Source organism: Corylus avellana, chromosome 4, assembly GCF_965113065.1.
Source record: "Corylus avellana chromosome 4, dhCorAvel1.hap1.2, whole genome shotgun sequence".
NCBI lineage: Eukaryota > Viridiplantae > Streptophyta > Magnoliopsida > Fagales > Betulaceae > Corylus > Corylus avellana.
The window spans coordinates 4992456-5020178 of NC_142493.1; the positions used below are offsets into that span (position 1 = coordinate 4992456).

At 34.7% G+C, this 27723-nt stretch overlaps 3 protein-coding genes across 3 annotated transcripts; all 3 read right to left on the bottom strand.

The window, feature by feature from the left end:
* Positions 1 to 4086: 4086 nt before the first annotated feature.
* On the bottom strand, positions 4087 to 4566 carry LOC132179120 (pathogenesis-related protein 1-like; the record flags this gene model as incomplete). Its single annotated transcript, XM_059591763.2, has 1 exon — positions 4087 to 4566. A coding segment is annotated over one exon (480 nt), but the record flags the coding sequence as incomplete, so codon positions are not given.
* Positions 4567 to 19113: 14547 nt separating this feature from the next.
* Positions 19114 to 19854, bottom strand: LOC132178571 (pathogenesis-related protein 1). Its single transcript, XM_059591013.2, has one exon. The coding sequence runs from the start codon at positions 19827 to 19829 to the stop codon at positions 19344 to 19346; it is 486 nt and encodes a 161-aa protein (XP_059446996.1). The 5' UTR covers positions 19830 to 19854; the 3' UTR covers positions 19114 to 19343.
* A 4354-nt stretch (positions 19855 to 24208) lies between these two features.
* LOC132178793 (pathogenesis-related protein 1) lies at positions 24209 to 24918 on the bottom strand. Its single transcript, XM_059591347.2, has one exon. The coding sequence runs from the start codon at positions 24893 to 24895 to the stop codon at positions 24407 to 24409; it is 489 nt and encodes a 162-aa protein (XP_059447330.2). The 5' UTR covers positions 24896 to 24918; the 3' UTR covers positions 24209 to 24406.
* Positions 24919 to 27723: the final 2805 nt, after the last annotated feature.

The following is a 27723-nucleotide window of genomic DNA, read 5'->3' on the forward strand; positions in this document are numbered from 1 at the left end:
AAAACAAAAGGTTAAAACAAGTCAAAATTCTTTCTTTTTCCTCATTCGGCCTCACATTTCTTTCCAATTTCCTTTCCTTGTGTTTCACCCTCAATTCCCTTTTCCCCAATTTTCCATTTCAAAAAAAGAATATTATCTGTGCCCCCCCGATAGAATTAAAGCTCCGGTGGACGTCACACGAGCCTTTTCCATCTCCTAAAAGAAGCCTTTTCCCCAAAGTGCCATTATTTAGTCTCTTGTCGCTATCATATATATGACAAACAAGTGATTGGTAGAGTAATTATATAAGGAGGATTAGAATTCTCATTGAGTTTTTGGATCTCCTAAATGTGTTGTGACATTTAAAATCACCAATAGATCAAAATTTAATAATGATCATCTCAAATTCAATGATAATTTTAAAAGACACGTCACATTTATGAGGACTCTAATCTTTCTTATATCATTACTCGATTGGTATATATGCTCTTCCTTGCTTAATAATTAAGTGTGGTCTTAATTTTACATTGCTAATTAATTAAGTTCTATAGAAACTCATAATAATTTAGAGAAATAAAGGAAAGAGAGAAAGATACAAAGATTAAGGTGATTCAACCTATGACATATAACAACACGTTAAAGCCTTATAGACTACATCTTTTATTGATATTTGATTACATATGATTTTAATAATTTCAAATACAAATATATACCTTAAACTAGGGTTAACAAATATAATCTAAATTGCTTGATTTAGAGAATACAAATTAACATTTATCCTAAATGATTTATATCTTTAATAGAGATGGAGGGAGGGGGGGACCGGCTGGGGCCATGGTCCTCCCACTTCCTCAAAAAAGATATTACCGATTATTTAAATTGCTATAGCTAGATTCCAAAAAGTCTTTATAATTAATACACGTTTGCAATAATGTTGCATACACACAGAGACAAAGGGAGGGGGGACCGGCTGGGGACATGGTCGTCCCCCCCCACCCCCCCCCCCCCCCCCCCCCCCTCTTCATCAAAAAAGATATTTTAAGGAGTGAAAAAAAAAAGTCCCCCCCTCAAAATAAATTGATAGGTCCCGATCCCCCCAATTCTCCTCCACCAGTTGATCCTGGGGTTTTCTTCTTACTTCTTAGGTTAATCCTGGGGTTTTCTTTTGGTTAATTTTTCTATCGTTTGGCTTGAAAATTTGGTTAAGAATCTGAAAAGTTGATTTTTTTTTTTTTTTCCTTCATAGATTGGCTGTCGGCTTGAAAACTTGGAAATTCCTATTGCTACTTGGAAATTTCTGTGTTTTTTGTTGTTGTTGTTATTTTCTTTATGTATGTATGTAAATCTTGGATCTTTTCTCTATGAGGATTTATGGTTCTTGATTTGGTATGGCCGTATGAGAATTTTTTACGGGTTTTAATGTTTTATTTTGATGGGTTTTTATAACTAATGCCATTGAGAAATCTCTAGTTTCTCTTTGAGTTTTTGTTCCACCCATTGAATTTCAAGTTTGAAATCATAATGATTTAGAGAATTTTTGATTAGGCCTGAATTTGGGGGAATTTTAGTAAGAAGCTAAATTCCTAAAATTAACTAGGGGCTTTTGTGTGTAGTGGATTTCTATGCATGATTTAAGATTCGGGTTGTTTGATTAATGGGTTTAAAGCTTTAATTTCACTATTGTTTATAGTATGGACATAAACCCTAATTTTTATAGTATGAATTAAATTAGAGCTTTTGGTATGTGAACACTAGGATTGCTAATTGGATGTGTTAATTACATTTAAAGCGTTAATTAACCCTAGACTTTCATGAGTTCAATGGAAATTGATGCCCATAGGATTTAGGTTCTAATATGTCATATTATAATCATATTGATTATTGTATGTGAATATGAGTATTATAAATTTGGGGTAAGTTGCTAGATTAATGGAATAGGAAGAGAATAATAATTATAGGGTTAAAGTGTAATGTTTAACTTAGAGTCTATGTAATGATTATGTTATTCATGTGAGTTTGTTCATTGGTAACCTACACATATTTTTTCTTTATTTTCTAAAGACTCAAAATGATCATGTAAATTTATTTGTAGATGATGAGAAAGTCAAATACAATACTTGACTATTTTAAAAGAAAAAATGCACAAAGTTTATTGGAGTTTGATCCTGGATTGTGTGTCACTTATGAGAATATCATGTTAATCAACGAGGTGCAAAATAACTCAATGCAGGTCGCACTTTTTGAGGTTAGTACTCTAAGCTCATTTCCTAATCTAAGTGGTCTTGTAATTTAGATATTATTATGGTTATTAAATATTGAGATTATAATTAATATTATTAATGTTAGTTTGTATATATATATATATATATATATATATATATATATATATATTTTGTCAGAAAATCATAATTAAATTTTGAATCAGGTATAATTATATGTATATATATTGTATACCAATTAAATTTTGTTACCTATTTTTTTTTTAAAACACATATATTATAATTAATATGATTAATTAATTAATTATAATTGAAATTCCGTTATTGCCGTGTGAAATAATGGCACGTCAATAACGGGTTGATGTGTCATTTTAACACGTCCAAAAAATGTGACTTGTGGAAATAGCACGTCAAAAATTTTTGACATGTCATTTTCACACACCAAAAATTATTAATGTCTCATTTTAACACGTCAACAAATTATTGCCATGTCAAAATGATATCCAATAGTGACGTGACATAATTCGCCATGTCACTAACTAATGGATATAATTTAAAGAGAAATGCTATAATGCAATAAAAAAACTATTTTTAGCCATAAAAGTCTTAGATGGCAAGAGGCCATAGGCTCCATCCATAGTTGTTGTAGCCCCATCCACTGATAGGGCTTGTGGCCTGTTGCCACTTAGAACTTTTATGGGCTAAAAATTGTATTTTTATTGCACTATAGCATATCTTTAATTTAAATGAGAAATGATATAGTGCAGTAAAAAGATCATTTTTGGCCTATAAAAGTCCTATGTGGCAATAGGCTATAGGCCTCATCTATAACTGTTGTGACTCCACCCACTGATGGACTTATGGCCTCTTGCCACCTAAGGCTTTTATGGGCAAAAAATAATCTTTTTATTGCATTATAGCATATCTCAATTTAAATATATTTTTTAATTTTACATTTAACTTAAATTTAGCAACGTGACAATCTTTTACACATTGGTATTTATTGAGGTGTGGAGTTTGCCATGTCACAAATTAGTGACATGGCACATTTAATATGTCAATAAAAAATTTATTAACATGGTAAAAATTGGGTTATTATAGACACGTCAAGAAATCTCCTTTTATTTTTTTGTAGTGAAATGACTTTTTTTTTTTTTTTTTTTTTTTTTTGTTTTTTTGTAGTGAAATGACTTGTTTGTCATACGATAGCCACGATAGACTAAATAATGACACCTTGTCGAACGTACGTAAGGTTTCTTTTAGGACATGGAAAAAGCTCGTGTGACGTCCACCATAGCTTTAATTCTAATGGATAATACTCTTTTTTTACCTGGAAAATTAGACATCCTTTTCCCATATTTTTCACATGGAGGCTTTTAAATTACACATCCTTTTCACTTATGGGTCGGTCTAAATTCTACCGGAATTATGGGTCGGTCTAAATTGCTTGCGGTGAAGGGCAGTCGCCAGCCGGCGTGATTATGTCATAGTTGCGAGTTGAATTGATTAACTAAAAATTCAAACGGCTAAAAAAGAAAAGAGTGAAAAATTCAAAGGTTTGGATATTTCATTTGCACAAATTATAGGGTATTACATTATGAAATTTGAAAATCGTAAGTAAATCAACTTATTAATTTATATGCATCAGTTAGTAGTAATCAAACTTCATTCAAAATCACATACTTCAATTGATTCATTCATTCATCAAGGCCATTGATAGTACCAAAATTCATTCTTATTTGAAGATGTTTAAAGTTCCCTTACATATCACATCTCACAAAGAAGATGAATTTAATTACATCCAACTAAAGATGGATCACTTATTTATCGTGTAAACACACGCTTACGTATGTAATAGATGCTTATTAAGTGGTTGAGCGCGTAGGTCCTAGTAAGGCTTCTGCCCAGCATAATTGCCCCGGGGATCGTAGTTGCAGGTAATGAATGTGCCTCCGCTGTTGCACCGAACCTTAGCACATCCTAGACGAACAGAATTGCGCCACACCACCTGAGTGTAGTGCCCGCACACGGCGCCTGCAGCGCTGGAGTTAGAGTTGTAGTTATAGCTCTTCTTCTCGTCCACCCACATCTTCACTGCCGCCATGCCGGAAAGGCCAGCACTGCCCCATGCAATGTTTTCACCATAGGACCCGTCGGAGTGCACAAGCTTGCAGTCGCCAAGACGTTTATTGGCATAGTCTCCTGCATATGCAGCCACTTTGTCATCCCATGTAAGAGGACCAACTCCCACAGCTGCACGGGCGTCATTGTGGGCTTTGAGGTAGTCTTGTTGGGTGTCTTGGGCAAAGGAGAGATGGAGTAGGGTTAAGCCAAAGAGACAAAGAAGAGCTAGTGGTGTGTTGCATGCTCAAACCCATCTTTGTATGTAAGCTACAATGCAAAAACAACAACTCGGTTGTTTGATAGGAAAATGAGGCATGTTGGATAGGTATTTATAGGAATTTAGTGTGGAAAATTTTGTGATGGACTTGCCAAGAAATTGTACTAGGATGTTGAAAAATATAATGTGTAAAACATTACACCAACTAGAGAGACCAAAACACCCATTGGGCCAAACTCTATTTCTCATGTGGGGTACTTAGAATTATGCTGAATGAGCTCATATACTCCTCTCCTTTATCAATTATTTATTTTTTTTATTTTATTATTATTTTTTTAAAACTTTGATCGGATTCGTTTCGTCCCTCATTAGCTAAATATATATGTATTAAATCATTACTTATTCTAAAAGTTTAAGCTTATAAATGATTTACTAAGTAATTCTAAGCCATTAATAAGTGAGGTCCAATATGTGAAATATTTAATTGAAATAAAAGGTAAACTGTGAAGTCAAAATACAAATTCAAAACATTTTACTTTGAGACCCAATACATTTATGGAATATTTAGTTGAGACAGGAGTTGAATGGTTAGAAATAAAGTGCCATCACAGAACCTTTAGCTTTGACACTTAAATCTTCATTTATCAAAAAAAAAAAAAAAAAAAAAAACTTAAATTGACATGAAAGAATGAATTTCCTCATTTAAATCAATCAAAAAAGAAAAAATCCAAAATATTGATCGGACAGCAAGCACTAGAATACCCGAAGACAATTCTCCTAGGAGAAGGTTGATGAAGAAACGAAACTATCAATTCAAACACAGATGGAAGATAAAACAGAGAACAATACATCATGTATTGTACATGTCGATGTGATACGATGATGTAAATCTTATCCGTTTGTAACTGTTCTAACAAATAATATGGGAAGAATTTTCTACCGTCAATATTATTATTAATACGTCTGGAATTCCATTAGATTGTGGGTGTTGAAATACCATTAGATTGTAATTGCGTTTGAAAAATAGAGTTTTTAAAGTCAAAAAGAGTTTTTGAGTAAAAGTTTCCATTGTAAGCTTTTGCCAAAAGTGATTTTTGAACATTTTTAGGCTTTTTGGACTATTAAAAGTGATTTTTAATTTTTTACCAAACAACTACTTTTATTCAAAATGACTTTTTGAGTGTTAAATCCACTTTTAGGCCACTCAAACGTAATCCCAAACATGCTCTAAATAATGACACCTTGTCGAACGTACGTAAGGTTTATTATAGAGAAATATTTCAGTATAATATAATGCTCATATTTAACCCTTTTTTAGTAATATGGCATATGAACAATCACATAAAAAGATTGAAATTTAAAATTTTAATTTTAATTTAAATATAGGCCAAATATAAATATTATATTACACTATAACATATCGCTTTCTTTAAGGACATGGAAAAAGCTCGTGTGACGTCCACCAGAGCTTTTTTTTTTTTTTTTTTTTTTTTTTTTTTTTGTAAGAGTCCACCAGAGCTTTAATTCTAATGGATAATACTCTTTTTTTGACCTGGAAAATTAGACATCCTTTTCCCATATTTTTTACATGGAAGCTTTTAAATTGCACATCCTTTTCACTTTTCTCGTCGTTTTAAGGTTACCATGCACATGCGTCGCTGCTAAAGGTCAAAAAGATAACATTATCCGTGGCCCATTACTTAGTCTCTCGTCGCTCACATGGGTGAATGAAAACAGCACGCGGCGTACGTGTTTTTTTTTTCATTAAAATATTAAAAAAAAAAAAAAATTTCTTCAGCACGCCGTGTAATCTGTATCACAGCCCCGCTCTCATATGACAAACAAGTCATTGGTATATAATAATAATTAACCGTGGTCTTAATTTTACATTGCTAATTAATTAACTTCTATAGAAACTCATAATAATTTAGAGAAACAAAGAAAAGTAAAAAAGACAAAGTCACGTAGAAATTAAGGTGATTCTGCCGCATATGACTTAAATCTACTTGTTAAAGTCATATAAGCCTATTAGTCTTTGCAATGTATTATCTAAAATTGTTTCAAAGACTCTGGCTAACAGATTGAAGGTACTCTTGCCTGAAATTATATCCCCCAACCAAAGTGCATTTATTCTGGGAAGACTCATTTCAGATAACGTGCTGGCTGCCTACGAAACCATGCACTCCATGCATTCATGGATGTGAGGAAATGTGGGATATATGGCCCTTAAATTAGACATGAGTAAGGCTTATGATCGGTTGGAGTGGAAGTTCCTGGAGGCGGTTATGAAAAAAATGGGTTTTGGAGATAGGTGGATTTGATTAATAATGAAGTGCATTTCCTCTGTGCGTTATTCTATTCTCATCAATAGAAATCCGGAAGGAAGCATTCAACCTACAAGGGGGATCCGTCAAGGGGACCCAGTCTCCCCGTATTTGTTCATTTTGTGTGTTGAGGCATTGAGTTCCCAACGTCTAAACGCCGAACAATTTGGAAGCCTTCGAGGAGTCCCAACTTCACCAAGGGGTCCACGGTTAAACCATTTATTTTTTGCAGAGAACAGTCTCCTTTTTTGTAAGGTCACGGCACATGATTGGCAGCGATTGTCAGTGATATTGGAGGGGAATGAACAAGTATCGGGCCAACAACTGAATAGGGATAAAACATCCATTTTTTTTTTTCAGTCGTAATACCAGGCGAGAGGTGAAAGAACTCATTCTTAGATTGTCAGGAGTTCCTGCAACACAAAGGTATGATAAATATTTGGGGCTGCCAGCTCTAGTGGGAAAATCTCGAATTAGAGAATTTCAGAATCTAACAGAAAGAGTAAGGGCAAAGGTGTCGGATTGGAAGGTGAAATTTCTCTCACAAGCCGGAAATGAGATACTTTTAAAACCTGTGATCCAAGCTATTCCCATGTATAGCATGAGTATTTTTTTACTCCAAAAAACACTCTGTAATGAGATAAATGGCATTATGCAAAAATTCTGGTGGGGGCATAAAGAGAATGAGAAGAAAATTCACTGGATGAGTTAGGAAAAAATGGGTCGTGCCAAAACTCAGGGGGGCTTGGGCTTTCGTGATCTCCATGTTTTCAACAAAGCCCTACTAGCTAAACAAGGTTGGCGGTTATTACAACAGCCAGACAGTTTGGCTTCAAAAATCATTAAGGCCAAATATTTTCCATCGGGCACTTTACGTGAGGCAAAAGTGGGGAGTAAATCATCTTTGGCTTTGAGAAGTATTCTGGCAGCTAGGGAGTTACTGTTTGCAGGTCTAATTTGGAGAGTAGGAGATGGTAAAAATATATCAATATGGGGGGATAAATGGATCCCGAATCCTTCTTCGTACATTGTCCAGTCACCTTGTCGGAACATATCTCTAAGAGCAAAGGTTTGTGAGTTGATTGAGACAAGCTCCTCAAGGTGGAACATGCCTCTTATTAGAGAGATTTTTTAGGAAGAAGAAGCCAACCTGATTGGTGGACTCCCACTAAGCAAATATAATAAAAAAGACAGACTGATTTGGAACTTCACAAGCCCAGGCGAATTCTCGGTAATGACTGCTTATTACCTGGAGTTGGATCGCATTGCCGGAAACAGGGGTTAATGCTCTACAAGGTCGGGTTTCAAAGGAGTTTGGAAACAAATATGGGAGTTAAGGGTGCCCAATGCTACAAAGGTTTTCATTTGGAAGGCGTGTAATAATATTCTCTGGACAAAAGACAATCTTAAAAATAAGGGGGTCTTGAAGGAAGCTAATTGCATTTTCTGCAACAGAGACAATGAAACTACGGCACATGCGTTATGGCACTGCCCGGCGGCACAAGACATCTAGAGTGCTAGTGAACGATCCCTACAAAAAAGTGTCTGCATGGAGGTGGATTTTCTAGGTATTTTTGAATTTTTTCTTCGTAGGTGTAATGCGGAGGTCCTGGGAATTTTTGCCATCGCCACCCATGAGATTTGGAAGAGAAGAAACGCGGTTGTCCATGGTGAACAATGTCAACATCCAAGTGTGGTGGCTAAGGGAGCAGTGCAGATGTGGAAGCTTTGGGAGCAGACCTCGGTGAATCAAGAAGATGCGGGCGTGATTCCAGTTATCAGGTCTGTGCCTAATGTGCGGTGGAAAGCCCCTGTCATGGACACGTACAAGTGTAATTGGGACGTGGCAGTGAAATAGGAAAATAGAAGGGTGGGAGTGGGTATCTAATAAGGGATTACATGGGACAAGTATGTGCAGCTTCTTGTCTTTGCTTGGAAGGCAGTCCAGACCCTACAGTTGTGGAGGCATTGGGAGTCCGTTGTGCTTTGGAATTTGGTAGAGACTTGGGTTTCCAAAATATTATTTTGGAAGGGGACTCAAAAACAGAGGTCCAAACTATCAATGGAAGAACCTCTTAGTGCAGATTCGGTCAAGTTATTGAAGATATCCATGTTATTGTGATGGGATTTAGGAGCTGGAGGGTGGAGTATGTAAAAAGAGAAGCTAATGAAGCAGCTCATGGATTGACGAGGGCAACAGGGATTACAGGGGTTTCTAGAATCTGGATTGAAGAAGTCCCTGATATTGTGCGACATATTGTTCTTTTAGAGCAACCGTCTTTTGGAGTTTTAAAGCCTCGTGCTCTTGATATTTAGAGCTTTGACTATAGATGTTTTTGTATTATTTCAGATTAATTGAATGAGATCGGAATTTATTCAAAAAAAAAAAAAAAAGTCATATAGGCTATATCTTTTATTAATATTTGATTAATTTCAAATACAAACACATTCCTTAAATTAGGATTAATAAATATCATTTAAATCGTTTGATTTCACTACAAAAAATCAATAGATTAGTGACGTGTCTACAGTACACGATTTTTTTTGCCATGTCACCATTTGGTGACGTGGCAGTTATTGACATGTCACCATTTGGTGATGTGGCACATTTGCCACATCACCAAATGGTGACATGGCAAAAAATAGAAGGTTACTAATTCGAAAAAAAAAAAAAAAAATTAAAATCAAACTAATTTGTGACGTGTCATTTTTAAGACATTATCCATTGGTGACGTGTCACTTTGACACGTTATCATTTGGTAACGTGTCAAAGCGACATGTCAACCTTTTAGTAACGTGCCAAAGTGACACGTTACCAGAGGTTGACGTGTCACATTAACACGTTACTAAAAGAGTGATGTGTCAATTTGACATGTCACCCTCTGGTAACGTGTCACTTTGGCATGTTATTAAAAGGCTGATGTGTCGTATTGACACGTTACCCTTCTAGTAACGTGCCGAAGTGACACGTTACCAAAAGGGTGACGTGTCACGAACCCTAATTAAATTACTTACATGTAATATCGTAATTAATTAATTAATTAAACCCTAAATCCTAATTAATTAATTCATTAATTACTTACATGTAATTAATTAATTAAACCCGAAACCCTAATCAATTAATTAATTAATCAATTACCCGCTCGGCTTGCTCATACTCGACTAACTTATATAAATGATTCACTCGTGGACAGGAAACTAATTAACTCAATTAATTATTAAATGATCGATACATACCCTTATAAAACTCGGCTTGCTTGTTTAACGTTCACGTGCACACACACACATATATATATAATTAAAAAAAAAAAAAAATTAGAATAGCTTTTTTATATATGGAGGATATTACTAGATCATCACCATCTTGTTATAAAATTCAAAAAAATTAGAAAGCTATAGGGCCGGCTAAAACGTCAATATAAGGACGTGCCCTAAGAGCATTCTTAGCAGACTGCCTTAAGGAAGTCTGTTCCCCAAATTTAAGGAATATGTCTAAAAAATCGCAAAAAAAGTCCCACAGCAAATTCCCTATATGGTTCCCTAAACCATCAGCTACTATAGTTGAACCCAATGTTTTGGGTTCAACTGTAGCGATCCAAAGGCTTATTAAATTGAAAAAAAAAAAAAAAAAAATCTTTCCTCTCCTGTCAGCACAACTCTCAACGCATCCTCTTTCTCTTTCTTGTTAACACGCCATCCCTCTCTGAACATAACCTCTCACTGCAAAAACTCCATCTTCTTCAACCTCTCAACTTTCATCCATGTTCTACACAAGATAGAGAGGAGACCAAAAAGAGAGAAAGTTCGAGATTGAGAGAGAATGATGAGCGTTCTGTTCAAGCCGAGAGAGAGACTGAAGAACGGTGGTTGAGCCACCGTCGTCGTGCAGTGGGCAGCGCCTGGGCAAAGCTGAACCAGCCCTCTTTCGGCGAGATGAAAACTCGGAAAAAAAGAACAGGAAAAATATTCACTTCTTCGTTTTCCTTCGTTTCTTGGGACCCAAACAGAGAACTTGGAGAAGATGAGACGATGCTGCAAAAACCCAGACCGATCAAGACCCAACAGAAACCCAGAAACCCAAACCGATCAAACCAAACTTCACGGTTCTCATATATGCTCACCAGACTTCACCATTCAAAGAAATCAAGAGAGTGAGGCATAGAGTGAGATGGGGACGAGTGAGGCAGAGAGGGAGAGACGTGCGGCTGGAAGGGAAAGAAAGGAAAGAATGAAAACGGAGATGAGATGAGATGAGAGAGAGAAAGAAAGGTTAAATTAAATGAATAAAATATAAAAAAGGTAAAATACAAATAATAATATTGTAATGATATAGGGAAGCATTAAGGGAAGCTATTGGGGTGTAAATTGACATAGGAAAGCAAAAAGTAGTTTGAATCCTTAAATTTAGGGAAGATGACTGGATAGCGGCTGAGAATGCTCTAAGGCTTTGTTTACCTCGACATAAAATGGTTTCCATCGGAAAATATTTTCAGGAAAGCCATTTTCCCTGAAAATGTTTTCTGTCGAAAACATTTTATGGCGTTTACCTTGCACACGGAAAATGATATATTTTTTTATATATATTTTTTTCCAATAAAGTCCTCGCCGGGACTTGCATGGGACTTGTTCAGAACCTCGCATGGACCTGCTTGGGACCCCGCCTGGATTTAATCGGGACTTGTCCAGGACCTTGCCGGGACCTGCCCGGGACTTGCCCATGACCCGACTGGGACTCGCCCAGGACTTGACCGGGGCTTAACCGGGACCCCGTTGGGACTTGACCAGGACCCTTCCGGGACTTGCCTGGGACCCTCTTGGGACTTACCCGGGACCTCGCCGAGACTTGACCGAAACCCGCTCGAGACTTGCTCGGGATTCCACCAAGACTTGCCCGGGACTTGACCGAGACCTCGATGAGACTTGATCGAGACCCTCCCAGGACCTGACCGGGCAAGTCCCGGGAGGGTTTTGCGCAGGTCCGGTCAAGTTTAGGGCAGGTCTCAGCGGGGTCCCAAGCAAGTCCCGGGTAGGTCTCGGTCAAGTCCTGGCGGGTCTCTGTCAAGTCCGAGTGGGTCTCAGGCGGGTCTCGGTCAGGTCTGGTCAAGTCCCGAGCGAGTCTCGGTCATGTCCAGGGCAAGCCCCATGTGGGTCCTGCCGGGGTCCCAGGCAAGTCCTAAGTAGGTCCTGGTCAGGTCCCAGGTAGGTCCCACCGAGGTCCTAGGTGGGTCCTGCCGGGGTCTCAGGCAAGTCCTAGGTAGGTCCCAGTCAGGTCCCAGGTAGGTCCCACCGAGATCCCAGGTGGGTCCTGGTCAGTTCCCAGGCGGGTCTCGGTCAAGTCTTGGGAGGGTCCCGGTCAAGTCCTGGGCAGGTCCTGGTGGGGTCCTGGATGGGTCCAGGTCAAGTCCCCAGAGGGTCCCGGTCAGGTCCCGGGTCTCAGTCAAGTCCCGGGCGGGTCCCGGGCAAATCCTGATTAGGTCCAGGCAGATCTTGGTCAAGTCCTGGGTGGGTCCCGGTCAAGTCTTAGCGAGGTTCTGGGCGGGTCTTGGCAAGGTCCATCGATTTAAAAATGAGATGCTCATAATCGGAAAATGGTTTACGGTTTTCAAAACCGTAAACCATTTTCCAAAAATTAAAGAAGAATTTTCAGTCAAAAGAAAAATATTTTCTGTTGACCACTATTTTACATCGAAGTAAACACCGAAAAATGCGGAAATTATTTTTAGAAACTATTTTACGTCGAAATAAACAGAGCATAAGGTTTACAAATTAAAACCCAAGAGGCATATAATTGCATGCAACCCATAACCTATAGAACACGTTTTCTTAGAACCCTGAGAATTCCAAACTACGTACTAGCTTGACCATAAGTTTTTTACAATTGTAAAAGAAACAAGTTATTAAAAAACTATGCCATCCAATGAATGCACTGTAGAACTATCAAAAAGTGAAACAACTTGTGATAAAATATGCTGTGGTAGTAACTTTATATATATATATATATAACATTTCGGCACTATATGGAAATGAACTTCCATTCCCAATACAAAAGTGTTTTAGTTTGCTATACACATGAGCAACAACAACTAAAAGCCAAACAAGAACTTCAACGGAAATGAACTTCCATTCCCAATACAAAAGTGTTTTAGTTTGCTATACACATGAGCAACAACAACTAAAAGCCAAACAAGAACTTCAACGATCAAAGTAACTATTCAAAATATTATCTAACTATCACAATTTCATAATAATACAAATTACTTACGAAATAAACTTGAGTACAATTAATATTGTCTAAGAAAAATGAGTACAGTAAATCAAAGGTATCTTGCGGGATTTTTTAGAAAACAAGCCAAACACAATAAGGTCTAGCCGAATGCTTAAAACCAATAAAAACAAATAATGAATTAGAAAAAAAAATAATGGAACACACAAAAAAAAAAAAAAAAAAAATGTTATCTTCTAAATTGTCCTCTAAATTTTCTCACCGGAATAAAAAAAATAAAAAAATTTCATCCTATTTATTTATTTTTTTCATCATTAAAATTAAAAAAAATGATCATCTCCATTTCAAATCCCCACCATTTAATTCCAAATGCAAATGAATTAAAAACAAAACTGTGAACCCTCTGGATGTTAGCCCACCACTTCGTTGGAAATCGCCCTCACCGGTTTGGTTTAAGATGAATTGGGATGCAGTTCTCGATACGAAGCAGGGAGGATAGGCCTGGGGGCGGTTATACATGACTCTACTGGGGACTGGGGTAGTACATGCTGCTCACGGAATAACTCGAGAGGGTTTTTTTGACCCAACTGCCGCGGAAGCCATAGCGGCTATCTTTGCCATTCAACTGGGTCGTGATCTGAATCTACGGCAAGTACAGTTGGAAGGCGATGCGAAGCTGATTGTTGAGGCAGTGACTTCGACGGAGGTTGATAGGAGCATGAGGGGTCATCTGATAGCTGATATACGGGCTGTATTACAGGGGTTCCAGCTCTGGAGTATGGTGCATGTTCGCAGGGAAGAAAACCAGGCGCGCAGCACATGTGTTGGCTAGGATGGCTGTGAAACACGTAATGGAGAGGATGTGGCTTGATGAGCCACCTGAATGTATTAGGGACCTTGTTGTCTCTGAACAATCAGCTAATTTGCTGTGATTTTAATGAGAAAGCAGTACCCAATTTTTTTTTTTCCTCCATTCTCTCTATTTAGTGCATTTTGAAGAGTAATATTGTCTAAAAATTTTAATAATAGTAGTGCATTCAATGCACTATCCTTCAAAATTATGTACTAAATATTAATGGAGAAAATTTAAAATAGAGAGAATCATTAAATCATTTGATTATATAATAACAAATTATACATATATAATATGACATAACTCATAAGTATACTAATTCATACTAATACAACAATTAAATATCTAAAAACTTATTTCCAATGTATGTTATAAACTTATAAGTCTATATATGTTATAAGTCTATATAAGTCTATATATGCATATGAATAATATAAATGTATAATAATAATACTTAATCATATGATTCAGTGACAATTCAAATACTTTATTCAAGACTTCAAATGAATCATATTATTAATATACAATGATGATATGATTCGTATAGTATCAAATTAAGTAATTAACATTGGATTAAACAATGATCAATGTGTTACTTATAAACACAATTTAAGTATTAATGTATTATCATTATATGTTGTGAAAGTTGTTTGAATTCTAAATTTTTTTTATATGTTGTGTTGAATTTTTTTTTTTTTAAATTTAACCGGTTATGATTTAATATTTAAGGAAATTTTTTTAAAATACAAGTGAATGTAAATTTTGGATCAAATATTTTTGATTTTTCAATATGGGCTCTTTTTATAGCAATTGGGCCTAAGAAGACACTAAAAATACAAATAAAAAAAATGAGGTTAAAAAACAGACCAAAAAGGCTCAAAAAGCCCTAAAAAAGAAGCCCCAAAAGACCCAAAAAGCTATAAAAAAAAGCCCAAAAAGCCATAAAAAAAAGTCCAATTTTGAAGAAGCGATTAGCAGGCGATTATTTATTTCACTAACCGCTAATCGTTAACCACTAGACGGTTGATGGTTAGCGATTGCGGTTAGTGAAATTTATTAACCGCTAATGCAATTACAATTAGCGCTAATAACCGATAATCGTAACGTCCTTGACCCCCCTATCTACAACTATGTCGTGTCTTTACTTTTTTTGTTGTTTTGTTTTTCCTTCAACTCACGTGCAAGCCTACTGCTAAAAATAAAAAATAAAAAAAAAAAATTCACGCAAGCCTACAGCCTACTCCTTGCAGTTTATTTTTTATTTTTTATTTTTATTTTTTAAATTTCATTCTTATCTTTTAACCACTCATTTTTTATCTTCTATTTCTAATTTTCCACCTTTCACGAGACGACACTCCTCAACTCCTCACTCAGTCACTCTTCACCAGACTCACCTTCTCATTTTCTCTTACCTTCTTATCTCCTCTCACCTCTTCTCTTCCCATCTCATGACTCAAGCCTTCAAAGTTCAAACAAATGAACAATCAAACATGAAACACCCACAAGGACTACTACTACACTCATAGATCGCCTCTCCTCTCGGTATTTCCACACACGGTGCATACCCAAATACGTTTTCTCTTTTTCTTTTTTCTTAGGGTTGAGCTTAGTGAGATTGAGCGAGATTTGAGAGTTGTTGTATTGTTGAAATGAAAAGTTTCCCCCATTTTTTCTTGTGCAGTGTGCTTGTTGTGATTGAGGGTATGTTGCCGTGTTGGAGTGGATCGACTAAGCAAGTTTTTTTTTTTTTTGCCTATTTTCGTGTCGGCGAAGGCAATATGATTTTTTGGCTATATGATTTTATTTTATTTTTGGGTGCCGTGGGTCATGTGTGTAGGAAAAAAGGAATATATATAAATCTTTGGGGTGCCATGACACCCAAAAGACCAACGTCGCTCTGTGAAGGTAACATTAAGATAACATTAAGATAAGATTGAATATTATTAGTAGCACATCCATATAGACTTCTGCCCCTCTTCATTTTCTACCAATGAAAGATAATTGGAACTTGTTTTTCATCAATAATTTATAAAAGACAAATTATATAAAGGGTGTGATGATATACAGTTTTTTTTCTTTCTTAAAAAAAAAAAAAAACACTTCCGTGTTCTTTTTTCTTTTTATGTAATCTTTAAAAATCACATTCACTTTTAAAATTTATTTAATAATGCATTTGATGTACAGTGATGATGATGTGTTTATATGTATACTTGCACATTTCATGACAACAACTTTTTAAAGCCATGATAATTATGATCCCATAAGAATTTCGCAGTTAAGCGAGCATAACTGCTGGAAAGTGGGGAACCAAAAACGAATAATAAAACCAAAAATATTTTTGATTGAACAGAAAATCTTGTTTAATTTCTGTAACATGGTTCATTTTTTTTTTTTTAAAAAAAAAAAAAAACTGTAAACAATTTTTTAAGTTTGAGCTTCTTCTTTCAAATTGCCAGAGTTTGCTGGACCACTGCTAGCATTCTTCCATCACTCAATTTTTGCATGAGTCAAGCGCTAAAAAACACTTTACATAAAAATAAACGGAACCCAAATTTAAAAAATACCTCTACTAAATTTGAAGGAAAACTTTATGGTTTCTTATTGGATTGATGTAAGGGAGTCGGAAACCTCGAGCATTTCCAATGAAATAGCTAAATGTTACTTTTATCTAAAATAACTCTTCAAATGTTTAAAAAAACCCATATATTGGATTAGCAAAAAAAAAAAAAAAATGTAAAATAGATATTTAATTGGAAGAGTTAAAAAAAAGAGCTAAATGTAGCAGCACTTTTCAAGGAAGCTATTTTATTTTTCATTGTTTCTCTCACCTATTTTCTCTTTTTCCCAAATCTTTTCATACTTTTTCTTTGCATGACCTCTTTTTTAAAAAAATTTTCCCATTTTTTCTCTCACATATTCTCTTTTTTCCAATCTCACATGTTCTCTTTTTTTTTTAAACTTTTTTTTATTTTTAATAATATTTTAATAGAATAAATAGAAATATAACAAATCAAATGTAGAGACATTTAAAAATGACTTAACTAAATTAGATAAAAGAAAGTTTTGAAAAACCATTTTACATAAAAATATGACTTTTCCATTAAAAATGCTCTTTAACTGGTCAACAGATTTTCAGCCAGCCAAAGATGACCCTAATTTTATGCCATATCGCCTAAGACCAAAAGGTATATATATTCGGATATTCCCACCAAATGCCTTTAAATGGGCCGCCATTATCGGGTAGATAAAGAAACGAGTGAGTCATCATTATTGTCATTTTTTTTTTTTTTTTTTTCATTCTTTAATAAAGTTCATCATCATGGGATAGGGAATTACGTACCATGGTTGGCCTGTTTTGATAAAAAAAAAAAAAAAAGTAGCCTCTTTCCAACTTGTCAATTTTTCTCTGCAAACAAACAATATTTTTTTGGTAAGTACGTAATCCCAAAGTGATAATCTTTCTTGATCTTCCATTTGGTCCTCGGATTTTATGTGATTTTGCATATCAAAAATATAATTTTTAACAAATGATCAAAAGTGTATTTTTTAGGAGTGTATTTTTAAAAATTGTAGTTTGAAAACGTAGAAAAAATTTGTCATTTCAAATCGCAAACAATAAGATGCATTTTTAAAATTACTTGATTTTAAAGGCTAAATTATAATTTTTAAAAAAAATTCTAATTTTACAAAATTTTTAATTACATTTTTAAAAAATCACGTTTTTCATATGCTACCCCTTTTTATCAATATATTAAACTACTTAGCATGCATCCATTATGTTGGGCTTGTGCAGTAGGGGATTATGGATGCATGTTAAACTACAAATGTAATGTAAGTTTGATGGTCATGTAAACACCTTTTATTATATTAATGCTTATTAGGGTGGCCCAAAAAGAAATGCTCATGGACCATGGTACCATTCTTGAATTTTGGAACTTTCAATACCCCCTAAGCCCTTCAACTCAAGGATGTGTAATATTCAAATAAAATTTTTGTTCTCTAACTTATTTTATTAAATTGAAATCGGTCTTCACATGCTCTATTAAAACTGCATATATGATAATTAAAAATGTATACGAAAATCATGTATTTTAAGGACAACAATTGATTTAATAGTTTAGATTAGAAGAAATTGTTAGAATAACACGAAAATAGTTATACCCTTTCTTGAGAGCATGCATATATCAAGCACGAGAATGACATACCTCAATTGTTCGAGGACAGCTTTTCGGTATATGCCTTAATTAAGACAAGAAGAAAATTATTGTTATGCGTAGAGACACTAGTATAGTACCTCAACCTTATTTTTCACAAATTGACATAATGGAGTCTAATAGGCGAAATCTACTTATATATAGGGTAAAAGTTCAGGCTTCCACATGTGTCAACAAAAAATTGGCTCATCTCAATATCGGCCTAAAAGGAAAAATAGAGGAAACAATCGACTATATACTAGTCCACCCAAAACGAATAAATTCAACAAAAATGCCACTAACCTAATTTAAAGAAAAACTTTAAGAAAATATGATTAGTTGCACAAGAGGAGTAGGGTACGCTCCAACAGAATTTATTTATTTGTTTTTTTTGAAAGAGTACAATCTAGACTAATTCTAGCTAGTCGCGTGTAAAATATGATTTCTCAAAGTTGGAAACCGTGGCGTCATTTTTCAAATTTTTACTATACATAAATGTAATTATAATTATAATTAAGCAAGAAATTTCAAAGTAAATTAACCATGGAGATTGGAGAGAGTACTCAAAATTCTACCGGAATTATGGGTCAGTCTAAATTGCTTGCGGTCATGAAGGGGCAGCCAGCGTGATAATTATGTCATAGTTGCGAGTTGAATTGATTAACTAAAAATTCAAACGGCTTAGAAAGAAAAGAGTGAAAAATTCAATGATTTGGATATTTGTCACCATCAAAAATGGAAAATCCATTATTTTTCTTCCCATATCATACATTCACTTGAAGAAAATTATACAGAAATTAACATCAAATTAATCCATGCTTTTTAATATATTACTGTTGATCGATCATGAAGCAAACAATTAGAAAACACCCTATATAGGGTATCAAATTATTACCAAAAAAGAAAAGAAAAAAGATTATGAAATTTGAAAATTGTAAATAAATCAACTTATTTAAATGCACCAGTTAGTAGTAATCAAAATTCATTCAAAATCACATACTTCAATTGATTCATTCATTCATCAAGGTCATATATAGTACCAAAATTCATTCTTTTTTGAAGATGTTTAATGTTCCCTTGCACATCGCATCTCACAAAGAAGATGAATTTAATTACATCCAACTAAAGATGGACCGCTTATTTATCGTAATTAAACACGCGCTTAAATACGTACGTAATAGGTGCTTATTAAGTGGTTGAGCGGGTAGGTCCTAATAAGGCTTCTCCCCGACATAGTTGCCCGGGGGATCATAGTTGCAGGTAATGAATGTGCCGCCACTGTTGCACCGAACCTTAGCACATCCGAGACGAACAGAGTTGCGCCACACCACCTGAGTGTAGTGTCCGCACACAGCGCCGGCAGCGCAGGAGTTAGAGTTGTAGTCATAGCTCGCCTTCTCGTCCACCCACATCTTCACTGCCGCTGTGCCGGAAAGGTCAGCGCTGCCCCATGCAATGTTTTCACCATAGGGCCCGCCGGAGTGCACAAGATTGCAGTCACCAATACGTTTATTGGCATAGTCTCGTGCATATCCTGCCACCTTGTCATCCCATGTCAGAGGACCAACTCCCACAGCTGCACGGGCGTCATTGTGGGCTTTGAGGTAGTCTTGTTGGGTGTCTTGGGCAAAGGAGAGATGGAGTAGGGTTAAGCCGAAGAGACAAAGAAGAGCTAGTGGTCTGTTGCTCAAACCCATCCTTGTATGTAGGCTAAAAAGCAAAAGCTACAATTAGATTGATAGGAAAATGAGGCATCTAGGATAGGTATTTATAGGAATTTAGTGGGGAAAATTTTGTGATGGACTTGACCGGCAACAAATTCTACTAGGATTTTGAAAAGTATAATGTGTAAAACGTTACACCAACTTGCTAGAGAGACCAAAATACCCATTGGACCAAACTCTATTTCCCATGTGATGTGGGGTTAGAATTATGCTTCATGAGCTCATATACTCCTCTCCTTTATCAAGTTATTTAGTTAACAAAAAAATACTATTCCAATTTATTTTTTGTTTTTTGTTTTTAACTTTGATCGGATTTGTTTATTCACTCATTAGCTAAATATATATGTATTAAATCATTACTTATTCTAAAAGTTTAAGAGTAAAAGTGATTTACTAAGTAATTCTAAGCCCTTGAGTGTGAGTGCAGACTTTCCTAATAAGTGAGGTTCAACATGTAAAATATTTAATTGAAATATGAGGTAAATTGTGGAGTCAAGGAACAAATTCAAGACTTTTTACTTTGATACTATGTTAAATCACCACTTATCTAAGAGCTTAAGTTAATAAAAAATAGTAAATTTAATTAATCATAACACTTTACTTCATGTGTGGGCAAACTTCTCTTTAAGTGAGGTCCAACACGTATAATATTTAATTATGTTAAATCACTATTTATTTTAAAATGATAAGTTAATAAAAAATTGTAAATTTAATCATTTAATTAATATTGTTGCAAACCCCTTCATGTGTGGGTAAACTCTCCCTCATAACTGAGGCCAGTTAACACATCAAATATTTAATTAAAATGAGAGGTAAATGACATAGACAATGTTTGAACCTTTGATTGATAGAAAAGGATGCATGTGTTCATGTTTTTTTTAATAAGTAAAATTCAATATGTGAAATATTTAATTGAGATAGAAGTTGAATGGTTAGAGAGAAATTTCCACCACAAGACCTTTGGATTTATAGTTGAATTATCATTTATTCTAAAAACTTAAATTGACATGAAAGAATGAATTTCCTCATTTAAATTAATCAAAAAAGAAAAAATCCAAAACATTGACCAGACAGCAAGAATAGTACTAGAATACCCGAAGACAATTCTCCTAGGAGAAGGTTGATGAAGATCTAGAAACGAAACTACCAATTCAAACACAGAAGAGTAATGCTATAAGTCTTCTTAGAATTTTCCTAGCGTCATCCCAAATATGATGTGGCTTTTAAAATTATTGTTGAATTTGAGATGTGATTTATTGACTTTTGATCTATTGATGATTTTAAAAGTCACATCACATTTAGGATGACTCTAGGAGGATTTTAGGAAGACTTATGACATTACTCTATACAGAAAGACGATAAAACATCCATTGTACAATTAATGCATGTGGATGTGATACGATGATGTAAATCTTATCGATCCATTTGTAACTGTTTTAACAAATTATATGGGAAGAATTTTCTACCGTCAATATATATTATTCGTAAGCCAAACTAATACGTCAGGAATTCCATTAGATTGTGGGTGTTGAAACTTGACCTTGACTTTTAATTAACCCTATATATATGCTATGGTATATTTAATTAAAATTGTTAGCATGATCTTTTTTTTTTTTTTAAAAAAAAATTGTTAGCATGATCGATGATGTAAATTAATCACTTTGACGTTGCATTAATCTAGTGCTAAATTGAAGGGACTTTGAATCCTGCATTCAATTACCTGGCCTGCAAGTAAGTTACCACATATAAACGTATTGTAATTAATTAGATCTTGCATGCCTTTATCTTTCATTAGACTTTTTTCAGAAATTCTTACAAATATATAAGATCCCCATCTAACAAAGTAATATATATATGATTCTCAAAAAAAAAGAAAAAATTCCCTCGAGGTTTCATAATATGTTGGAGCAGAATGATAATGACACGGTTGTACACGGATAACAATTTGTGCTCGGATGTCGAGTTTGGATCATGTTAGGATATTCGTATAAAATTATATAATTAAACGGGGTTAGATTCTCGGCCTTAACCCACTAATATCATGTTAAATTTGTGTTAAATTTACGGATCGTATCAAAAATTATCGGCCCATGACCGTTGTTGTTAGCAGCCCATTTTGTAGACAAAACGAGGCAAGCCAAATGGAACTATACTTTTCTGAGTCTTGCTGAGCTAGGTCCCAAATTGCTAGCTTTCAAAGTGCCGTGTTAGAAAGGTTAATTAAAAGTAGAATATAACCATGGCAAATATCGTTAATGTTAACTTCCTCTAATTGGGCAATCTTTTTTTTCAAAATTAACCACATAAAATGCCATAGCCTTCGGAACACGCAAGGGTGCCGGAGAAGTTTCTTCTTCGTCGTCGATTTCTTTTTGGGTCAACTGCAGTGCATGGAATATTAAGAAGCAGATTCTGGTATATATGGTGGGTCGTCATCCAAGACCAAAACGGTTCAAGTCGTTGCCCTCCAATCACGGGCAACAGATTTATCATAAACCTCTTGAAGCCATCAGCCATGCATGTGGCCGGTAACATTAAACGAGGAGAAAAGTGAAAAGGATGTCTAATTTAAAAGCCGGCCTCCATGTGAAAATGGGAAAAATTTAAAGCCTCCACGTAAATTGAGGCCTTAACAAAGGCTAGCCCACGAATTGAAATAATTAGCCGCATATTAAAAAAAAAAAAGAAAAAAGGGGTCCCTTTGAGTAGAACAGAGGAAATTTTTTTCAACCTAATTTAATAAATGCCAAGGGTCATCTTTCACATGTTTTTTTTTTAATAATTTTAACAATTATTTATTGTCATTCTAGTAGTCTAAGAGCCTGTTTGAGATTTCGTTTGAGATGTCTAAAAAAACTTTTAACACTCAAAAAGCCAATTTGAAAAAAAAAAAAAGTATTCATTTGGTAAAAAAATTAAAAGCGCTTTTAAGGGTCCAAAAAACCTAAAAATTGTCAAAAAGCACTTTTGGCAAAAGCTTAAAAATGAAGCTTTTGCCCAAAAACTCTATTTCTCAAACGCAATCCCAAACAGACTCTAAGAAGTTAAACATTAATTTTTGAGAAACTCAAACAATATGTTATATGACACTTGGTGGAAATTTGTGTCCATTTGAGTATTTTAACAAAAATTAACAAAAAATTCTAACATAATCAATAATTGAAAATTCGATATCCTTAATTGAGAGTTTTCAAACTTTAGAAGGCAATATCTAAAGGAGTGAAAGTTGAAGGGATTTTCTAAAGTTTTTCCAAAAAACAAAAGGTTAAAACAAGTCAAGATTCTTTCTCTTTCCTCATTCGGCCTCACATTTCTTTCCAATTTCCTTTCCTTGTGTTTCACTCTCAATTCCCTTTTCCCCAATTTTCCAGGTCAAAAAAAGATTATTATCTGTGCCCCCCGTTAGAATTAAAGCTCTGGTGGACGTCACACGAGCCTTTTCCATCTCCTAAAAGAAGCCTTTTTCCCATGGTGCCATTATTTAGTCTCTCGTCGCTATCATATATATGACGAACAAGTGATTGGTAGAGTAATGATACAAAGAGGATTAGAGTTCTCATTGAGTTCTCGAATTTTTTAAATGTGACGTGACATTTGAAATCACCAATAGATAAAAATTCAATAATGATCATTTCAAATTCAATGGTAATTTTAAAAGACACGTCACATTTGTGAGGACTCTAATCCTTCTTATATAATTACTCGATTGGTATACATGCTCTTTCTTAGAGAAACAAAGGAAAGAGAGAAAGATATAGAGATTAAAGTGATTCAGCCTATGACATACAACAACACGTTAAAGCCTTATAGACTACATCTTTTATTGATATTTGATTACATATGATTTTAATAATTTCAATACAAATATATACCTTAAACTGGGGTTAACAAATATCATCTAAATTGCTTGATTTAGAGAATACAAATTAACATTTATCACAAATGATTTATATCCTTAACATGTACTACAAGATGAATGGTCCATCGTTAGTGATCGTTGATCTTGAACATCGAGTGGCTGAAGAATGGCTACTATGGCCTGAATTGTAACAGCTACTATATCCGAAACTTGGACTTCAGTGACTATGGCCGGTATCGCCTACTATGGCGGAACTTGAACATTGGCAAATTTTTTGCCAGCATCGGTTACTTTGATTGAAATTTTGACATCGGTAACTTTTTGGCCAGCATCCGCTATTAGGGTTGGAATGTGGCCAACTGTGAGCCTAAAATGAACCATATGGGCCAAACATATGCCTCTTTGGACTAATGTTTTTTTTTTTTTTTTTTCATTGGAACTTATTTAAATGTATGAGTTAGTAGTAATCGAAATTCATCCTAGCGTGGTTCGATATGTATAGAACCGAAATATACGACAATAGCAATTACATTCGTGTGCATTAATATTCATTCTTCTTTAAGGATGTTTCTAATCTTCCCTTACATGTGGCATCTCACAAAGAAGATGAATTTAATTTCATCCAACCAAAGATAGATCAGTTATTTATATTTAAACACACTTATTAGATAAGTGGTTGAATGGGTAGGTTCTAGTAAGGCCGCTGCCCGTTAACGTTGCCTGGGGGATCATAGTTGCAGCCAATGAATGTACCTCCATTGTTGCACCGAACCTTAGCACATCCTAAACGAACAGAGTCTCGCCACACCACTTGAGTGTAGTGCCCGCACACGGCGCCAACAGCACAAGTGTTAGAGTTGTAGTCATAGCTCGCCTTCTCGTCCACCCATAGCTTCACCGCATCCGCGCCGGACAGGTCACCAGTGCTCCCTGCAAGGTTTTCACCATAAGGCCCACCCTGAGAGTGAACAAGATTGCAATCGCCAATATGTGTATTAGCATAGTCTTGTGCATATGCAGCCACCGTGTCATCCCATGTCAGCGGTGGAAGTCCCACCTCGGTACGGGCGGTGTTGTGGCCATCGAGGTAGTCCTGTTGGGTGTCTTGGGCAAGGGAGAGATGGAGTAGGGTTAAGGTGAAGAGACAGATAAGAGCTACTGGTGTCTTGCGCAAATCCATCTTGTTCTGTAACCTACAATATTGCTTAAAAGATGAGGCATGTAGGATAGGTTTTTATAGGAATTTGTTGTGGAAAATTTTGCCATGGACTTGGCAAGAAATTGTACTAGAATTTTGGAAACGTTGCAGGAACTAGAGAGACCAAAACGCCCCTTGGACTAAACTCTACCCTAATTGCCATGAGAGGAAGGATACATGATTAATATACTCCTCTCCATTATCAATTTATTGAGTAAATAATAAATAAATAAATAAAAAACCATTCCAATTTTGTTACTACTTCGATTCGCTTCTTCATTCATTAGCTAAAAAGTAGTCATATTTAGTAGATTGCTATACTAATATTATACTGCTGGGATGACCTAACTGTAAAAATCAGCCATTTTTTTTTTTAACAAATACGAATTTAATGGTTGATTTTCACTGCTATGTAAACAAGTTGCATGGCATATAGCAATCACTACAAAAAAAAATTCACAAATAGTAACCCGTACAAAAAAAAAAAAATTCACAAATAACGTCACTATTAATTTAGTGACGCTTGAATAGTTACTATTGGTAAAATACTTTAAACATAGGGTTTGGATTCAACTAACTAAATAGGGTTACTCAATTAGCAATCTACTTTCTTCTTAAATTTTTTATTTTTTATTTTGGTAATAGATCAACTTAATTATGAGGAATTTGTTTTGTCTGAGTGTAAGAATAGTAGGAGCTGTATGGTCCCCAAGGGGTAGCTTAATCGGTTGGAGACCACGCCTTATGAAACGGATGTCACTAGTTCGAATCCGCCTCCCCCTCTTGTGTGGACATGTCAAAAAAGAAAAAAGAAAAAAAGAAAAAGAAAGTAGTAGCTGTATGTGTTAATGGTTGGGGTTTGTTTGTTTTTGTTAATTGTTAATTTTTCAGGAAGTTCTTAATTATATATTCATCCAAAAGAATAAATAATCCACCATAAATATATATAAGACTGGATATCCTAACAAGGATAAGCATGCACCAAATTACAATTAAAAGAAGAAAATTGAGAAGATAAAACAGAGAATAATGCAAGTGGTAAGTCAAATACGTCATTATGTAATAAAATTTCATTAGATTGTGGGTCTTGACCATTGACCTTAGATTTTTATACAATCCTATATACGTATGCGTGTATATTTAAAAATGTGATCATGATGATAGGTTGCATTCAAGTCATCTCTAGTGCTTTAATTTGTAAATTAAATTGAAGAACTTTGAATCGTTCAGTCAATTGCCCTCTTAACTAAGTTACAACGACATGAGATAACGTATTTGATCTTGCCTCATCTTTCATTAATTAGTATTTTCCCATTAATCCTTATGATCAAGATCCATATTTTACAGGTATATGCTATTCAAGAGATAATAAAAACTCACAACATGCAGCCAATTCACACGAGTACGTCTTTAAAATATATATATATATATATATATATATATATATATATAAAGAAAGCTAAATAATAATTTTAAAAGTCAAATTACGATTTTGTTAAATATTTAATTTCCTTTTTAAAAAATCGTCTTTTCATCGCACATTTTAAAATTCTAAACCTAGACGGACCGCTACAACATTGTTTGCCCATTAACTTGGAAAAAGAAGCCAATTTTGTGGACAAAATGAGCCAAACCTATTGGAACTATTCTCATGAGTGATGAGTCTTCATTGAGGTCCCAAAGAGCTAACAAATTAAAGTGCCGTGTTAGAAAAGTTGAAATTAGAATAAAACCAGGGCAATTACTTTGGTGTGCCGTGTAAATATCGTCATCCCTTTAATTTCTCCCTTCCTGTATTGAATAGAAATAAAAATAAATAAATTAATATCGTTCTTGTTTAGAAACCTTCATGATCAATGGCGGTAATTAATTAACCTTGGAGTCTTCCATGGAGATCGAGGTTTCTTCTTCGTCGTTTTCTTTGTGGGTCAACTCTAGCGTTAGAAAAGAAACAAATTATTAATTTTATTTACTTTTTTTCTCTTTGGAATTAAGGTGCATCTAGAAACCACGCATATATATATATATATATATATATATATATATATATGCACCAATCATGGGAAACAGATTGATCATAAACCCTGGAGACATTAAACGAGGAGAAAAATGTGAAAAGGAACCAGGGCTTTGGGAAAGAAGACGAGAATATTAATGATGTAACACGATAATGTAATAGCCATTAATATATATTATTTATAGACCACATTTTTATATTTAATTATTAATATTTTATTTTATTTAAAAATTATTCTTCTCTCATTTTGTTTTTTTATGCAAAATTGCTAATTAAGGTTTTTTATTTTATTTTTTTATTTGTTTATATTAATTAGTGACTTTCCATATTCTTCTCAGCACAAAGGCCACCTCCACCTTTTGGGTGGGGCGAAGAGCCGCCCCCTGCCACCTTTGGAGGTGGCTCCCAAGCCACCTCTCCCTTTTAGTTTAGTTATATATTTTTATATTTTTTTTATTAAGAATGAAACATGTCGCGATTTTATTGGCGTTAACTTGATATTTAATAGAATTTAACTTTAGCGCCAAACTTGATATTTAATAGAATTTAACTTTAGAGACTAGATTTTTTTTTTTCCGCATATTCCAAGAACCTCTTATTTCACTTCCGTATGACATGGAGCGATTTATAATAAATAAATTATATATGCAAATGATGATTATGATGGTAATAAGAAAGAAAATGCATATGAACATGTGATTGCGCATGCAAAGGAAGCAACAATTTTTTTTGTTTTTTTGACATTTGCGTACAAGGAGATAAAAAAGAATGAAGTGGATTCGAACTAGTGATT